At 38.8% G+C, this 19,505-nt stretch overlaps 1 protein-coding gene across 5 annotated transcripts in view; it reads right to left on the bottom strand.

Moving 5' to 3' along the window:
* ABCB11 (ATP binding cassette subfamily B member 11) overlaps positions 1 to 19,505 on the bottom strand; it is a 58,549-nt gene that overhangs the window by 35,243 nt on the left and 3,801 nt on the right. For 4 of the 5 annotated variants that reach the window (XR_001295128.2, XR_001295127.2, XM_013960661.2 and 1 more), the window contains exons 2-8: positions 15,521 to 15,623; positions 10,374 to 10,395; positions 8,727 to 8,775; positions 6,382 to 6,623; positions 4,683 to 4,770; positions 3,465 to 3,598; positions 1,477 to 1,648 (exon numbers count right to left, since the gene is read on the bottom strand). Coding sequence is in view for 3 of the 5 variants with exons in the window: in XM_013960661.2 (XP_013816115.2) it covers positions 1,477 to 1,648; positions 3,465 to 3,598; positions 4,683 to 4,770; positions 6,382 to 6,623; positions 8,727 to 8,775; positions 10,374 to 10,395; positions 15,521 to 15,596 (783 nt within the window). In the remaining 2 variants the exon portion in view is untranslated. The remainder of the gene's footprint in view (positions 1 to 1,476; positions 1,649 to 3,464; positions 3,599 to 4,682; positions 4,771 to 6,381; positions 6,624 to 8,726; positions 8,776 to 10,373; positions 10,396 to 15,520; positions 15,624 to 19,505) is intronic. The other variant, XM_013960664.2, reaches the window with a different exon arrangement.

Raw genomic sequence — 19,505 nt, 5'->3', positions numbered from 1 at the left:
CCACTGCAGCAGGGCCCAGCTTCTGGCAGAGGAGGGAACGCAACTGAGGAAGAGGGGATGGAAACATGTTGCCCACCACTATGCCATGTTACTTGGGCTAACAGCAAACAGCTCCCTCCCCAGCATCCCACAGTATACTGTAGATACCAGAAGCTTACTTAGGGTCAAAGAGTGCTCAGATTCATGGAAGAAAATGTCATGATGGACTGTCACACACAGAGATACCACCTGACCTCAGGAATGACATGTCACTGGAAGTTGGAAAGCGTCATTATTTGCTTTCCCTCTTCAAGTACTCTACCCTATGCATCTAACAGCCACTTTTAGAGACAGGAAACCAGGCCAGATTGACCTTGGGTTTATCTTCTTTATGGGAGAAAACAAAGACTTGGGCTGGACAGGTTCAGGAGGAGGAAATGCCGAACAGTATGTATGTGAAAGGAAAGAGTTGGGGACAGAGAAAGAAGAATGGAAAGGGAAAAAATTATAAACATAAAGAAGAATGAGCTCAGAGAGAAAGTGCAAATGAAGGAAAGACTCAGATAAGGTTTTATTTCATTCCCTGGCAGAATGCTGCTCTCCCACTTCACACTGAGTCATTATTCATATCATCTACTTGCAGTCACAGCACAAGCTATGAAAGAGAAGGAGGAAGCAGATAAAGTGCCAGAGTTACACTACAGGTTTGATAGCAAAGGATAAAAAACTGTTCTCAGCACAGAAGAAGGGAAATAGCAAGAGGGCTGAACCTGAACGAAGAGCACAGGAGATTGCAAAGGAGGATCAGAAATTGCCCAGCCCTGCTGAGTAAGGCAGCAGAGGTGAAAATGCTGAGGAGCCTGAAATTCTCCTCCTCCATGTGGTTCCTCTTCACAGTGAAAGGGAGGTGGAGGGAGTGGGAGGAGAAACAGAAACAGGAACAGCTGGGAGAGGATGTAGGAGCTGCTTGGAGCAGGGACAGCTTGAGGTGAGTCTGAATACTTGTTTTCAATGTTTTAAAGCTCCTAGACTGGATCATCTCCACCCCCCCTAACCTCTGTAGAGAACCAAAGCCCAATGTACAGTAACCATTTAAAACAGGTGTGTAGTAATAGAGGGATGCTGTAGGCCAGGTTCTGACCTCAGCAACAATAATATCCATCCATGGGACCTAATGGAAGGTATGCTTACACTCCCATCTTAGAAGCAGGGTATATCATTCCTGGAATCAGAATAAACAAAGTGGGAACAACATCCTCCTCTCCCACATGCCCTGCCATGCCCAGGAGCATCATCAGGTTCTCAGAACGAGACTGCTCTCTCCAGGACAGGGCACAGCAGAGACGCTCTGTTTATTTCAGTGCTGTTGTGACCAGAATCTGCCTCTTGGACTTCCAAGAGGTGCTATAGCCTTCTCTTCCACAAACCCCTCTAGCTCTATGGCATGATCTTCCCTGCTCATTGCACCCAGGCATGGACCTCATACAAATCACTTACCAAGCCATAGACAGCCGCTCCAATCCCAATTAGAGGACTGACTGCAATGATAACCAAAGTCAGTTTCCAGCCACTGACAAATCCCAGTAGGAATCCACACACAAAGGTGGTAAAGCGCTGGATAAAAATTGCTACTTGATCAGCAATAGCATCATTAATTTTGTTAATGTCACTGGAAAAACAAAAAACAAAAGATGATTGGTGATCATATCTTTCATTCGTGTTACAGGTTTTGGCCATATTTGGGTTAGGTGCTTTCTCCTGGAGAGGGCCCTGGAACCTTCCTCTCCCCTATTCTTATCTTCCTCACCTCTTCTAAAGGCCCTGGGCTACAGTGAGGAGATCTGATGCCTTTGCAATGGCAGGAGACATTTATTTATGAATACTTCAGAAAAGATATGGCTTCTCCTGAGAAGAGCCATCCTGCCAGCTGCCTCCTTCACTATCTGGTTCTTACTACTGTGCCCGTTGATTCAAAAGAGGAGGCAGAGACATCACAGCTGGAGGCAGTTGTATGATAATGGGAAAACAGTACAACTGATATGGCATTCCTCCCATCATATAGCACTAAATATATAACATACAGCTTTGCTGAGGGAGGAGGGAAAGGGAAGAGGGCTGTAACCCTCTTTGCAGTTTCACCTTCCAACACTTTCTAATCCCTCTGTACACCTTTTCAGGTAGTTTCTTCTCTAAATGAGAGGGAGTGCAGAAAATAGAGGGCTACATTATTGCTGCAGGCACTGGCAAAACATCATCGCAGCTCTGTCATATGGGGGATGGCAGGGCAGTGGTTAACATCATTTGGTCCTAATGCAGCTGCAGAGTTGTTGTTTTTTCCCGCTCTTATCCAGTGCAACCGCAGAAAAAAAATTCTCAAAGCAGAACAGTCATTATATTTTTGCTGCTCTTGGTTACTACTTCACCCCTGAGATAAGCAAAATTGGGAATTCCCAGACTACATAGGACCAAATGGTACTGCGATTTAAAGTGCAGATTTGTTAGCTCATTGATATATTAAGTAAAATCATAGTCCTCTGTTGAAAATATGAGTGGTGAATGAAGAACATGTTTATATTTCTTCTTGAGAATGTTTTTGCAGTCAAGAAGATCAAGGAACTGGATGTTATTTATTTGAAAAATACAAATTCAGTTCCTATTTTTTGCCAGAGAAAATCCTCATAGCCACATACACTTTGTATTTATTCTTCATAAGTAGAACACAAGTGAAAGTCATAGATACTGCTGAACAGTGAGTAAAGACAAAAAAAAATCCTGTCAACTACAGAAAAATATTTTGCCTACTGTCATGCAGGCACCACAGAGAACAGGGAGCCATCTAGAGTCAGCATATTTATCATGCAGCTGCCTTCAGCCTGTAAACAGGAACCACTAAGGAAAGGAGCAAGTCTTAAACTCCATCTGTTTTTCTAAGGGCTGAATGTTTACCCAGGACAAGAAGGTTTCTCCACCTACCTTGGGTCCTTTTCTAAAGGTAGGTGCTTGTACCCTCTTTTGCAGAACTTTAAGCAAGGCTCACTCTTTTCTTTTAAAAGCCAAGTGGAAGCAAGTGTGCCCCTAACAATTTTCCTTTCCTGGAAGTGAGAGGGGGTTCAAATTCACATCTCCAACCTCAGAAGAATATGCACTGGCAGTGAGATTATAGATCATTCTTGAAGGATTGGGCTCAGGAGGAAAAAGGAAGGACAGGACAAGGTGGCAAAACCAAACCAAACCAAACCATTGCAACAGAAAAGGCATGAAAGGGAAATGATTGTGGCTTAACAGTTGTGGCACTCAGTTGGAAGATGGGGGGAATCACGAGCCTGATCCTTGCTCCAAGGAATACCTGTTTTTTACATTAAACAGTGTTTGGCTAATGCCTAGTTATTGGCACTCTGTTTGTGTTTGGACTGCTCAGGCATTCACAGCACCTAAGGAAGTGCAAAAATGTTCTCTGTAGCATATATTTTTTCTAGATTACTTACTCAGAAATTCGGGTGTTCAGTTCTCCTACAGATGTACAATCAAACCAGCCTATATCCATTCTCATTACTTTCCTGAAATAAGCTCTCCTGATTTTCTGCATCTGACGAGCTGCAGCCATAACCCAAAAGCAGATCTGGGAAGAGAATAATGTGGTTGATGAATTGCAGTAAAAGTCTTTCTGCTCCCAACAAACAGGAAAAGCAGTTTGGCTATTGATAAAATTACTAGTCAGATGAAATATATTCTAGCTACATAGACATGACAGTTGTTTTATGCCCCTGATCTTTAAATAATCCAACAACTTCTTTTCAGCCTCTGATCAAGCACTTGTCTCAGTTGTCACAGGCTGAGAGCAGACACAGATAAATTACTTGTGGTGTTACATGAACGTCGTAGGGACAAAAGTTTTTTTTATCTACAGCTATAAATAATATAGGGATGGCAGCCATCCTACCTCAGCAAAACCCTCAGATATTTTTTAGGAAGGAGAATGACAAGTGAATTTTGTGATTATAAAAGGCTTCAAGAGCAGTGGTCTCTTTAGCAGATTCTGCAGGAATCATCCATGCTTGTGCCTCATCTCAGGCATAAGGTTTGAACCATTACTACGGCATGTGTAGGGTGTGATTCTTCTCCAGCACTATGTTTACAGTAGCAATACTCCAGAAAATCTCTAACAGAAACACAGGGCTCTACTCAGTCGCCCAAACACAGGTTTCTAGCATCATTTGACATACCAACTAGGAATCTTCTCATTCTTCAGGGATGTCTCAGATTCCCAAGACTAGTTTAAATGGCACTAGATGCTTGTGTGCAGGAAACTGAACAAAGCCCCAAATGTAAATATTACATTTTATGGTACAACACAAAGGTGACTCATTTTCTCTGCCAGTGGGCAGGATACTTAGACACTTGGTTATGTCAGCCACTTTTTCCCTCTAACCACACTCAAGCAAACATCTCTCGTGATGTGAAAGGAGCAGCACGCATTCATCTCATTGGGTAAAATGCATACATGCAAAAAGGTAAGCACAAATACAAGTAGGTCTTAGATTGCAATAATCAGCCCACAGGGTTAGAAATTAAAGTGTCTGCTCTGCTCAAGTGTTGAAGTTGACTAAGCAGTTAAAGAGAACACAATTATTATAGACCTAATCATTTAGTGAGGCAAATTTTGAAATCAAAATTAGGGAGTCATAGGAAATCAAAATACTGACTTGGAGGTATCCTAACACGAGTACTGCACAACCAATTCCTGCATAGTAACCTGCAAACTTGGTCATTTCTTGTTCAATGTCCAGCAGCCTGCGGGGGGAAAAAAAAGTGATGAATACTGTTTTAATCTTCTAACAAATTTCTAAACTGGTGTTTTTTCAAGGTTTACATGGCAAGTCAGCTTGTTTTGCTGACAGATGGACTGTTTCTTAATACTGAGCCTATTCCTAGCAATAGCTAGTTTGTTTCCTGTCCCTATCGCAGAGATGTATGGAACTAGGAGGTACCAGGAAATTCTCTTCTGTCCTGGTGCAGCCCTGTAGTCTGCAAGGGCCAGATGAGAAATGCCACCAGACCGCATGCTGAGAAAAAGCACAGGTGAGAGGTTTCTAAAGGGGATAAGTCCAAAAAATTTTCATTATATATTAAATTAGCTTAGTTATTTTGTAGCACTACATCAACGAATAACATATTCAGATTTAAACAGTGTTCTATAGAGAGAAATGAAGGGCTGCTAAAATATATTCAAATATTACTTTGTGCCATTAGAAAGCTCACTAATCTGAAATGAGTATTTCCTTTAGCTCAGGTAGGAGCATTAAATTACTCCTAATATCCATGAAAGGCATTGAGTTGCTAGTATTGCATTTAGATTACTTTGAGACAATGATTTCAGTTTGTTATTGGTTATTCTTCTAGATTTTTAGCTGCTGCAGAGAGCAAGTATCATTCTGTTTGACCAGAATTTGGTACACTCAGAGATTTTCAGTCAAAAGGGAACACTATAATCACATAGTCTAAACATAGGTGCCTAAGCATAGATATCTAGTGCCATTTTTAATACTCTCATGTATTCTGCCTGGTCTCCAGGTGCTGCTACAGAACAGAGGTCTCTGACAAATCCTTTGCCTGCCAGCCCCATCTGGGGGGCCAGCTTGGACAGCCTGGAGGAAATAATTTGGCCCTAGATACCTACATTTAGGAACCTGAGTCACTTCCCATATGCTTAGAATGTCACAGACAAGTAACCTCTAATTCTAATTAAATATCTAATTTAATATCATTCAGAGATTAGAAAACTCTTGGAATGATGCATTGAAAACATAGCCTTAGGAAAGGTTACAGGTTCAAATTTGGCTTTGGTAGATACCTATATCTGAATGTATCATCTTGACTCCATTTATTATAGTTAATGGAAAGAAACAGGCACTCCTATAGGGCAGTTCATCTGACCTGTCTTAGACACCTCCCATAGGCTAAGACAAATTGCATCCTAGAAGCACCCATTTCTCTTCAGTGACTAGAAACAGTTTAGTTAACTTGCTCAGAAGTCAGCAGGCACTTATCGGTATCCAAGTCCTACCCAAAACAAGCAGAAGTCATTACTATTGAGTGGGTCACCAAAGAAAACATATCAGTGATTTCATATGTGCAGCAGGTGTGTCTGTTTTAAGAACAATCATCACTAAATCATCCTTGCTGATATTGCCAGCGGAAGGACTAAGACCCAACCTCACCTTCTATCTCTCCAGGAAGTATCTCCAGCTCAGGAGCAGGACTCTGCAACAAGACCTATGCCCCTTTTCTGCTCTATGGATAGAAAATGTAAGCTTTAAAGGCTGAACTGGACCTTCACTAGAAATACATTCTCTGACAAGCCTTACTAACAAAGTAAAAGAAACAAACACATCTACTACTTACCCGCATCTTATTGAGGTGTTTCTTTCATTTTGATGAGTAGTACCATTGATCCACATTATGGTGTTATTTACACATGCCTTGCCTGGGTCTTTAAGCTCTTGTATTTCAATGTCATATTCAATAAACGTGTCTGCCATTGCACCAAACACAAGCAACATGGCTGGCTGGGCTGCTCCATGAAGAATAGCACAGAAACTACCAACAGTCATCATTAAAATTTCCATAGATGAAGAAAATCGAAACTAAAGAGATGGGAAAAAAAAAAAAAAATCTCTGCTCAGAAGCAGTCTTCCTGCTGTCTGTATACTTATGAGTCACTTATCAGGTGAATCAGATACAAAATTATTCTCCTTAAGTTTCAGAACTCTCTTTAATACACAAAGCAGACAAATCTCTCTCTCCTGTCTAATCTAATTGTATCCATGATTGCTATCTCCTCAAGTATTATAAGCTCCCTTTATGTAGCTAAGAACAGAATCTAACCATATGAATGAATGTATCATCATATAATAGTAATAGCTGAATATCACTCCATTATCATTGTTCCAGACACTGGTTCAAAGATTAAGAATAGGAAGTTATAATCCATATATATAGTCAGCTTTGCCGATTTCCTGGGGTGGGGCATGGGTCAGGGCCTTATATAGAGCCTCTGAATACAGTTAACCGCTTTCTCAAAAGTCTGGGGCACTGTGGTAGGAAGCCACCTAAACAATGCGTTGGCTGAGTCAGGCAACTGAATATTGGCTTTTAATCCAGGAGAAATGTATAGAAATATGACAGTAAAAAAGGATTGAACTAAACCCTATTAGCCTGCATTTGTCATGGCCTAAGTACATGTATACATGCAGCTGAGGATTCAGCTGACATACAGTAACTTCAGTCACCTTTGTCACGATTGTGTGAAGTCTGATTCTCAGGCTGAAGTCATGCATAAATACATAGACCAAATTATGCATGCAGAATATTAGTGTAAAATACTAAATATTTAGAAAAAGGAGTGTAAAGAGGAACCATAGCCTGCTGAAGAACCAATCTAGATTCTATAGGTGGTATAATGTGTCAAAGAGAAGAAGGGGTGGGAACGTAGAGCACGTATGGAAAAGGAACTCTGTGGCACAGAAAAAGGGAAAAACGCAGAGATTAGATAAAGGGAAAAACAAGTCAGTCAACATAAAAGAAAAATAAAGAAAGGGTCTTTCTACAAAAAAGAAGTCAGAAGAAAAGCATAGCATTATCACTGTTTTGTAAACCTTGTTTCTAAGAACTCTAGGAATTCCCTTACTGAAAATAAAAGCATTTAGAAAATGCACAGATATATGTGATATCTTAGAACATCTGACGCAATCACACTCTGTTTACTAATTGCATCTTCAGAGTTAAATATCTATGCAAAACAGGCCCCTCTGCTCAGTAGACAGCCCTCAAACACAGTCTGGAAAAGAGGTTTCTCAATTTCTACAGTTTTCAAGCTCTGTACTTGCTTAGCTCTGTGTAAGCCAGTTCACAGGGAAGGAAAGTGTTGTGATTCCTGTTCCAGTAGCCATAAGGTAGAAAGCAATGTATTTTGTATTTTGTGACTATTATCTAACTCTGGGCATACCCAAAGTGGTAAATATGGACAGATCTCAGCTCTCTCCAACTAACAACTCTACAACTGTGATACTTAACCAAGTAGAGTACAGACCACATGGATGGAATTGCACTGGCTCAGTACTACAGTGAGGACTTATTAGTTTGGACACATTTCAGGCTCATTGCCTAGGCTACATCCAGAACAGAAGTAATAAAACCTCTTTGCTGCATGCTGCTGGGTTGGACATCTTTCAACTGCACTCCTTTTCAAGTTTAGAAATACCCTGTGGGTCTCCAAGGCCCATCAGATGCATCATCTAAGGCTAGATATTAAATACCACACAGAGTTGGGTATTTCCAAGTTTCTACAGTTACCAAATCATATAACATCCATGTAGTAACTACAGGGGAGCTAAATCATCTGCCAAAGATCACACAGCAAGTTTTTAGCAGAAATAAAAATGAACCAAGGTTGCCCAATCCCCCGCTGTGCATCTAACTCTCTTTCCCCATATCCACCAGCAGGTTCAACATAATGCATTTAATAGACAATTATGACACAAATATCGATAATCAATACCCAGCTGACAAAATGACAAAGGGTTCTATTAAATTCCCATTGATTTTAGCAGCAGAATTTCATGCCAAGTGGTTTAATCCTTAGAAGTTCGGCTTAGTCACAGCTATTCCCCCAAACGACCATATAGATTATTGTCACTTATTCTGCAGCACAACACATATAAAATATTTATATGCATAGCTTTCATTACCAGCTGAAAGAAGCCAACACGAACACTCTTCTCCTTCTTTTCTGATGACCTTCAAGAATAGAAAATGTACAATTATAAACTTGTACTTTATTATGTATTTTTGCTGTATGCAAAGATACTACACAGAATTGAATTTAGCTCACTTTTTACTTTTCTTTTGTACAGAAGGTTGTTCATTTGCATAGAAATTCCTAGCAAAAAGGAGAAGATTTTACATTAATCCTTTTATTCTCTTGGTTTGTTCTCTGAAATTACTTTTTATTTGAGACATTGTATCCAGAACTTTTGAAGAGACAAGCTATTTCTTTCAAACTCCTTTGGAACCAGTGATTTGATGGTTCTTTTAAGTTTTAGACAGGGACTAGGGATTGATCTAACAGTGATCAAAATGATCTGAAGGTTTATGCTTTGTTTCATAAGCAGCTCCTCAAAATATTGTTGTTGTAATGTGGCTAGTGGGGTCTTTGAGGCCAGTTAGAGAAATGCCTGTCATCCAAATTGTTGGCTAGCCTTTATTTAAGAAAGGGAGGTCCTGTTCCCACTTTTTCTTACTTTGCATGTATATTCACGCACCTATAGTGGCAGCAGAATTTCTTGCTCTACCTCTCAGTTTTTCTTTCAGTATTCACATGGTTTTGCTACTCTATACAATCAATTAAAAATCTAAAGATCTTGCTCCACCTTTATGGATGGGATCCATATTATAAGAAGCAGCAATCATCAGATGTATATATTCAATGATGAATGAAGAGAGGATTTTGAGTTCGCATTTTTTTTTTTAATGAAACAAATGCATTCAAGCTATATTCATCATGGACATCTTTCAGAAATCAGATCCTGGAAAGCCTGTGGGAAGCTTCATATACATATTAGGTAGGGCCACATGTGTGTGGCACATGAAAGTCGAACAGAACTTGCGTTTCAAGAAATATGCAAGAATCACCGTAGACTGCATTCTGAGCTTGTACTCTCTGAGATGGACAATTTGATAAAGACAAAAATTAAGAGACGTTCTTGCTTCCCCATTCTGGGACTAGCTCTCAGGCTGTGTACACTGTGTCAGAAAGAGCTGGCACAAATTACTGTACCCATGTCCAGTCTGCTACAGAGCTGTCCCAAGATCTAGGAAGAGAGAAGCTCTTCATCCCCCTTCCCATCTCAGATCATAGCTGAAGGTCAAGGTCTCTAAGTCATTTCAGCTTTTAACATTTTACATTTAAAATTTAATATCTGAGCTCAAATGATCTGAGCTAATTCTTTTATTTGATAGTCTCACAGCTACATTTTAAAACCTTAACAGAAAGCAATCAAGATGGAATAAAATTCCTCAAAAACTCATTCTTCAAACTAAACCAGGGAGGCTCAAAGCACTGAAGAGACATAAATATGAATATCAAAAACATTTGCAGAAGAAAATCAACATTTTGCTGCCATTACTCTGTTTTTAAGAGCTACTCCTTTCACATCATACTAAGACCGTTTTAGCCTACCTGTGTCAGTTGTATCAAATACGACAGTTCAACTTCTAGAGAACAGCTTCACTTTAAATATCATTTTTACTATAAATGTATCAATTTAATCTGATGACATTAACATCATTGAATATTCCTAGAAATATTGATTGTTCCATTTGTGTACATGACTTACTCTGGTTTCTTGAAGCCGTTATCTGTTAGGAAAAATAAATGCACAATCTAGTTAATTACTGTTGTTGAAGTACACAATCTTCTGCAGGCATGTGAAAAATAAACTCTAGAACCTCATGGGACCTGGCCATTCCTAGGTTATAAGGAATCTTATTCCTGCTGATACCTCTAGTCAGGGTCAAGAACTGACATGGTTCCAAAAATCCCCTTGGCAAGTTAATTTGAAATTATGTTTTGTTTTCTCTTGAACATGTAGTCTCAAGTTTTCCATCCCCAAGATGGGTAAATGATGTTCATTAAATACATAATTTAGGACATTTGCCAAAAGCACACTCAATTCTTTGCAAACTGTTTGCTAGTACCCAAGTGAACTAGTTGAATCCTGTCTCATCAAGCAATGCCCCACTACTGTATCTGCTGGAAATCCATGTATGCTGCCTGAAAGGAGGAGCTGTAGCTCTTCATTCTTGCATTCAGACCACTTACAGATGGCAGATCCTGCTGGAGAGTAACTGCTGTAGTCCTGGGAGTAAGGTGAATTTGCCACACTAGTGTCTATTCTTGGGATACCCTCTAAGGAACTGCAGCTTAGAGAAACAGAATCATACTACACGATACAATTGTGCTGTAGGGCAATTCCTTAGGTCCCACAACAGGTCTCAATTTAGCTCCCTTTCAAGAGATGTTGTTAAAGATGACATACCTAATGCATAGCTGTGCTGACAGCAGCCCCAAAGGAGAATTGTCAGCATAAGGGTTGATGTATAAAATATTTACTGAAAGACACTTGATATGATAATGCATAAAGAGTTAGTTTTATGAATACAGTACAGCTTGGGCTAATCCAAGGGCATTAAACATATGCACCTTGCTAAAGTTTACCATGCATTTGGCAGCTCAGCACCAGGTTCAGAACCATGGTATGCTTTTCAACCAGTTGCCTTCCTTTCTTTGCATCTAGTGACACAGTCCAGAGGATGGACAAATCTGTGCGTCACAGAACAAACAGGGGAACTTCGCCGCATAATTCACAGAGGGCACAAAGTAATCCCTGCAACCACAAGTTTTGCCACATTCATTTTCTTATTCAATGGAAAAAGGATTTTCTACTGTTTCCAGGGTTTTGGATTTCCCAAGGGAACAATGTTAGATGAAAGGGATTTGTGTTTTGGGCTAGATACACAAAAAGCTCTCAGCGCATCTAACTTTTTGGCACTTGCGCATCTATTGAAGTCTATGGCCCTCAGTTGCTTCCACAGAAGCATGGAAAGGGTAGGTGTCTTGTAAACCTATGAGCACAGCTAAGAACTGCTTGACATTCCCAAAATGTTACCTGTACCAATAGTGATAGAAAAATATATTAAAAAGAACAGAAAGACTAGATTAGTCCCTAAAAGGACTTTTAACTACAGCTTGCAGCAATGCATTCTTTTGATGGATAAATGAGAGAGTTATATTAATGGTGACCTGGAAAATAGACCGACTTGAAGAAAATACTGAAGAAACAGCTGATTACATTCAGTTATTCTCTTCTCTTCTTGGGGTTAATAAGATAACTTTATTTGGCTTTAGCTAACAATGTCTCCATTGGTTTTAGTCTGCTAAGTTTGTTATTCAGGGATGGTAAAATGTAAAGATTCTTTAGATAAAGAGATATACATATCCAAAAAATCCCAAACACTTTCCAGGAAGATTTTATATTTATAAAGTTATGATTGCAAGGAACCATTTGGTATTAGAAAAGAACTGGTTGTGAAGGAAAAAGAAGCATCTATTTGCCCTCTGTTCAAGTTTGGCAACAGCTGTAATGCTTTGAAACCATCCTTAGAGTATTCTCCAGGATTTATTGGAAAATGTAAGGTTCAGAGGAAGCTTCCTCCGCAGTATGGTAATGCTAAGAAGTGTTTCACAAAAAATGAAGGAAGAATGGGCTACTGGGAGGAATATTTTCGAGGGAGAACAAAAGAGACTGGTGAAATAGCATTCTGGGTAATACCGAGAGTGCAAGATGAGTACGATACAAAAGGTGAAGAGAACCTAATCTATGAACTTGAACAGGGAAACAACAGCATTGGGATGCTATTCAGTAATGTGAGGAACTGCAGGACAGCTGTTGTGGGCCAGCAGTTTTTAAGCAGGACAAGAATTTGGAATCACATTATGTATGCTTAATTAGGAGGAAAGAAACAGATGAGTAACAGTTCTGATCATTACAAGAGGAAAAGGAGAAAAAGATGGCAGAGAATGATCTGTTTAGCAAAGAAAAGAATGCAAGGTAAATGAAAGATTTTATTAACCCTTAAGAAAAGAAAAAAGCTGTAGTAATCTTTGAATGTTTAAATAACACTGAAAGGGGAATTAAAACATTTAAGGAAGAAATTTTACAATTTGAAAAAATAGTCAATGAAAAGCTGCAGAACATTGCAAAGAATTTAATTTTTACTGCTGTTGTGAGAACACAGTAAAAAGCAAACCAAAAGAAAATCAGATACTTGATTCAAGTGACAAGAAGTTGTGCTCAAAAGTAGTAGCCAAAACTTGGCTCTTCGCTATGCCTACTACTGTGGTCTTGAAGGGTTTGATCCAGAAAGGGCTAATTCTTACAAACATGTATAAAAGATGGTTATTGAAACAAACCTCAGTAGAGGTTACAGAGCAGAAGAAGTGATCAGTCAGCAGAATGTCAGTAGGGTTTTAAAGCAATCATGTTTGCTTTGGGAAAGGTGCTCTAACAGTTCAACAAACTGCTCATTACACTGAAGAGAAGATTGTTTTTCCAAGGAAACTGAGAAGCCAGCAGCAAACTCGCTTACAGGCCAGAAAACCCCTGACTGAAAAAGAGTAGTAGGTTTGATATAAATGCAAAGTCCTTGCTAAAATCCTATGACAAGTAAAAGCAACAAGTACATCAGACAAGCTACCAAACTGCAGAAAAAAACAAGCCTCCAAATCAGCTAGACAGATCAGGGTAATGGGAGAAGCTTTAGGTAACAAGTAAGTTTTCTGTCCCAGAAGCGGAAGGGCATACTCCTTTGCCTATTCACCCCTTTTTCCCTTCATTCCTCCTCCCTCTCCACCCATACTAGAGACAAGAATATTATAAAAAACATGGGGGGAAGGGGGGGCAGAGAGGAATGGGGCAGTCTGTCCTGCTTTAGCACGCTGATGACTGTTCATTCTAGTGGAATGTAGAATGTTGTGCTGGGGTAGGAATACCCTGGGAAGAGAGCAGGCTTTCAAAAAACACTCACATTGGTCTCTGTCAGAGTCATGGAGCTGAGGTTGCTGCTGCCATACCGCAGACTTTAAAATCAGCTGCACAATCTAGCATGCCAGCTTTGATTCAAACTATTAGAGAATGGTTTTCTACACTAGCTTCTTACTGGGTATAACAATAGTTGGGTTCTTACCAGAAGCAAACTTTTGACTCTGTTGAACAGTACATTAGCTAGTCCAGGAATATAAACCCAGGGAAGCAAAAGGTGTTTCATAAGGATAGTTAGGACCAAAGGAACTATCTGGCTGGCACAGAGAGACAGACGGTGTGAATGTACATTTTCTGCACATGAACCTCTTGTTCAGTTTCAAAGGTCAGACCAAAAAAAGTACTTATATCATCTGCTAATAGAATAGCTGCTTTTAGCTTTGCAGATGTCAGTCAATCTCTACAAAGATAACCCAATCAATGCTTAGTCCAAGACCAAACAAAATAAAGATCGGGAGCAAAACCCAAACACTGAATGACGTTACATTTGAAATCCAGGCTTAACATCATTCAGCATTAAAGCATCAGGGCTTTAAAAATAAAGACAGACACCACAGATCAAATTATAGCTGGGATACCATGCTGCCATACCAATATTGGGGGAAGAGGGACTTGTAGAGAGTATTGATGAGGTCTTGCAGTAGTTTAATTATTGGCTGACTGTTCATGATATATAAGGTTATGTGAAGAATTCTGCTGCATGCCACAAGTTTTAACCTACAAACCTTAGAAGTATTGTTCGCATGCAACTAAAGAGGCTGAGGGTGGACTGCTTTAACCTGAGCTGTCATCTAGGCAGGGAAACAAAGACTAACTCACTGTAACTCAACCTAGTATGTTTTTTGTTTTAAATTCTTTTTGTTGATGAAAAACAGTTCTAAGAGAAAAGGGCTGTCTTTGAACATGAGTCTGACTACAGCTCTAGTGGGTAATGTGTCATGAATAAAAATATTTGAAATGAAATTAAAAAACCTGTACAGTCTTTATCACTATCCAGCTTGATTGCTGTAACGATTAACTTGATGGGTAAAAAGGGAAAAAAAAACAAGACTAAAAAGCATCCCTCCTCCTCTTCAAGCTGTGTTTTGTTCAGAGCCCAGTCTAGTCTACCTTAAAACACCTGTTTTTGTGATGAAGCAGATGAAACGGGGAGTGAATGCCACATTTGTAAATCCCAATAGAGCCAGTGTTTAGAACACAGACTATTTCATTATGTCCTAGGAGAATTTTTTAAATGAAAGCTTTAACACCTCCAGGGTTATGCCACAGCTGGCAGTGTTTTTGAAGATATAGATCTTAGACATTTGCTTAGGGAGTCTGGTGATACTTGAATGCTGGAATCCTTTTGTGAACCCTTTTTCCTCAATGTGCAGAGTAGGTACAGATATACATTATATACCTTAATACAGATATACATACTGCAATTTGCTGCCTTCCATTATGTGCTACTATTTTGCTTTGCTTTGCTTATTTGCTATTTTTGCTTATATTGTATGTATTCATTTCAAAGCAATCCCAGAAACCATGGAAAACAGAACTTTCAGCCCAAATCTGTGCTTAATTTTAAAAGGAGGGCCATATTTTTCCCAGTAAAGGTCCCTTAATTGTACACCAAAGTGATGAGTAAAGAAACCTAAATAGATACTGTGAATATGTAGGCTCAGTAAAGATTGCCCTCTAGTAGGAATTGTTATACATAGTTTTTACAGAAACATTATTTTGCAAACAGTGTACCCATAACTTCAGAGAATAGCAGCAGGTACCACATAACCATGTATTTATTCCACAGACTATTTGCTTTGTATTAGCTCCACTTAAACCACCCACTATCTATTTTACATGCTTTGTAAAATTAGAAACTGACTGAAGAATAAACTTCTTACATTTACCATCTGAGCCAAAAGCATAGTTATCCTCTCCCAATCTCTTGATGCTGCGCAGAATAACAGGGTCAGACATGACGATTAGTTCCTTAAATCAGAAGTCCTGAGGAGAAAAAAAAAAAAAAAAAAAAAGTATCGGCATACTTTTGTCTTTGAACATGCAACAGTTGTATCAAGCTCATGCTCCCTCAGTTTTACCCTCCTTGAAACTACAGAGAAGAAAGATATCTCAGAGAAGCACATATAACTCTCTCCAACTAAAGTGCAAGTCCTTCAAAAGACTTAAATACCTCATAACTCAAGTGAGGCTTACCCATCAGGCATTTGTGGCTACACAACTGTGGGCTACTACAAACAGTACTGGCCCTATTAACAGACATATTAAAATGAACTATTGCTTGCAAGCCAGGTTGATTCTCAACCTAGCCCTTCTTCTCTTTTTTATCATCTTCTCCTGAATCTCATGTATACAGCTTTGCCATGTACATCACTGAATCATCAATAAATTGGGCTGCAAAGACCAGAAGCCACTCCATTAGTTCTAAACATCCAAGCCAGAATTCAATTATTCCTGTGTCATTTTTGACTGATGTTCATCAAAGGTGCCCGAGGACAGATGTTCCATACCTCCTGGAGCAATTCTGGTGCTTCACTATTCTGCTTGCTAGGATAAGTTTTTCTTAATGTCTAACCTGAATCTCATGTGTCATAATTTAAGCCCATTACTTCTTGTGCAATTCATCACAGATATGGCAATAAGAATTCCCTTCCAATTTGCAATATGCTGTATTTATCTGAAGAATACTAGAAGGGTTCTCTCTCTTTAGATGAGCAAACCAATTCGTTCAATTTTACCTTGCAGGCTGTATTTCCCAAACCTCTGGGAAACTGCTCTCCTCTGGCTTCTCTCACATCTTTCTGGAAGTGATGAGTGCATAACAACATCTTATCAATGCTGAGCAAAGCAGAAGGATTATTTCATGTGTCTCACAGGTTATATTTCTGTTTATACAACCCAGTATGACATTTGCCTTTTTTCACAACAGTATCACATTGTTGATTCACATTCTGTTTGTGATCCACCAAAACCACTCGTTTTTTTCAGACAGATTGCTACAGAGCCAGTTGCTTTCCAGACTATATTTTCCCAGTCAATTATGTGTGCTTGCTCTTACCCTTATTTGATAGCACCATGCTTTCTTTCAGCCCATTTTTCAAGTTTGTCAAGATGAATTTGAATTCTAGTCCTGCCCTTCAGCATATCTCGTGCTCTTCAGCGTGCAGTCTCTTCTACTTTTATGTCACATTCAGATTTAATGTGTATTCTCTATTCTATCATCCACCTCATCATCAATATTACCAGACAACACAAGAAGCAAGGCAGACCTCTGCAGAACTTTACTCAACACACCCTTTCATTCTGACATTGATTCACTGATTGCTACTCTATGGATGTGTCTTTTCTTGCTTAAAAGATTGTGATGAGCAGAGAGGATCCGTTAATCCACTAGCCAGTAAATTCTGATCCCCTTACATCCTGTGACCCAAATTCTCTCCTCAAGTGGATAAAGCTGAAACACACATGAGCAAAAAGCCTGGCCAGGACTACGATAGTCACTTATAACATAAAATCATATTTTTTTTAATTCATCCTCACACGCAGTGAATAATTTACAATAGGAATCATAATTTTTCCATACGCTCAGGCAGAACACAAACGAGCCAAACAAGGCTATGGCATTCTTTTGGTTAAAGCGTCTCTATGACGTACAGCTTCCCAAGTTCTCTCTCTGCTGTTTAGATAACATAGAAAGCAAGTATCACCAGGTTCTGACCAGAAAGAAAGAAGAGCTTTGTACAAACCACTGTTTCACAGGGGACCTGATCTACAGATCATTAAATTTTACTTCAGCTGGAAGTACATGGAAGAGGATTTCACAAGGGCCTAATTTCCAAATTAGATTATTCAGCTTACATTTAAGTCATGAGCACATAAATGCAGCTTCCCAAATAGAGTAAGCATTACGCTATAAGTTGCTTGTGCTTGTGACTCTGCTTTTCACTAGTAGAAGAAGAAAAAAAAAATTATTCACTCACTTCTTCAGGGAAAACACAAAGTTTGTTCCGTTCTCTCCCTCCTGCCTTTTGCTGTGGCTGATTAGCTAGAATAGTCCAAACCAGAAGATCTCCAAAACACGTTTGTTCAGATCACCCTAAAGTTCCAGAAGTTTTTTTTTAAGAAAAAGAAAATTTCTCGCAAGCTCATTTTTGGCAGTTTTGTCATTGATCACAGTCTTGAGTTTTTTTGTGTTTTTTTTTGGGGGGGGGGGGCGGTATTTGCTTTAAATTAATCTTCCTGTGACGTTTCTAAAATGTGTCACTTCAGTTGCAAGGTTGGCGCAAGAGATCAGAAAACACAGACTTTTTGTTCCTTTTACAAAATCTGAGAAGTTTGACAGTGGTGAGAGAGAAAATGGAACCCTTCAGAGTGAAGTGATTTTAAGGAAAATTCAATATAAATATGCAGGCAGCCTAAGGCTTGCCAAATTTTTTTAACCCTAAGCATATGTTTGAGCAGTTTTAAAAAGGATATAGTTAAAAAAAAACAACAGGTATAAATAAATTTCAAAGAAAGCCACCAGTGTGATAAAAATAATAAGCCTGCAATATTTTGCTCTTTATTAAAGCTTTCCAGATTTTGGTTCATATGGCTAAAACATTGTTTGCTGAATTAATAACATCTAAAAGATAAAAATTGCAACCATACAGTCATGTTTTATTCTGCAAGAGATAGTTAATTCATCACAATGGTAATTTTACTAGCAACTTGTCCTTAAAATGAAGCCATCGTTTCCTTCTAGATCTGGTCCTGACTGCTTTGCATTGTTTACCACACAATAATGGAACTGTATAAAGAAAGCTGAGCTAAAATACAAACTGTTGATTTTACACTGAAATTACTGTAATTGTAAATGTTACCTGGATCATGAAAACATGCATCCTGCTGGAGTAAATATTCGATGTTACCTCCTATTCTGCTAATAAAATAAATCTAAACCGCAAAGGGTGATATTTACACACATATTCCAGCAGCTTTAAAATACATAATAAAATCACAGCAATTACAAACCTGATTTAAAGTACGTGACATTAATCTTTAAACCATACTACTGAATCTGACTCCCAGGTGAAAAAGTATGAAGTGGTAAAAAAAAAAAGCAAATCAAATCAAAAAAAGAAAAAAAAACCTACACAACCCATAAACTGATGAAGAAGGCAAAAGTAAAGCAAAGCAAAGTCACTCGCTCTGCCTCATCCTCTTTCAGCTATTCATTATTTAACTTTATAATTATACAACATTTCCTGCTGGGGAAGTCTCATTTCAGTGCTAGCTCTGACAGTGTATTTTAACACTACGAAATATATTTTACAACTGATTTTTTCTGATACAGTTTTAAATAATAGGAAAAGTGAAAAAAGAGTCAATGGACTTGCTTGCAATGAGACAACCTAGCTTGCAATGGAAGATTTTCCTTCCTTGTTTTGCTAGATTTGGATAAAGATTCTTGCTACAAACTCTCAGTAGAGCTAAACTTTCTGGAATGATCTCACTTTTCCAATAATATTGTGAATGCCCCACGTTTTTGAATGGAAACACATTTTTATAAATTTTCTAAAGCTCAACACATCAAGTACTATCCACATACTATCCTGTCCAGCAAATATAATTTATTAGCTGACTGAAACAGATTGATATAGCAGATTAATATGCTATATTAGAATATTAAAATAGCATATCCTCAGGGTTCGTACATTTATCTCAGGACCACTTATAACACCTTGCAGCATACTGACACTGATACACGTTAGGAAAGATTTATATAACAGAAATCAGAGATAATAATTTAGATCATCGCATCTACTCCTGCATTGAGCGGAATACAAACCAGCAACAGTGAATATCTATCAGAAACGGCACTGAAGT

This window comes from Apteryx mantelli, chromosome 6 (genome assembly GCF_036417845.1).
Source record: "Apteryx mantelli isolate bAptMan1 chromosome 6, bAptMan1.hap1, whole genome shotgun sequence".
NCBI classification, from domain to species: domain Eukaryota; kingdom Metazoa; phylum Chordata; class Aves; order Apterygiformes; family Apterygidae; genus Apteryx; species Apteryx mantelli.
The sequence above is the reverse complement of the archived record's forward strand: the minus strand, read 5'-3'. Positions and strand labels throughout refer to the sequence as shown.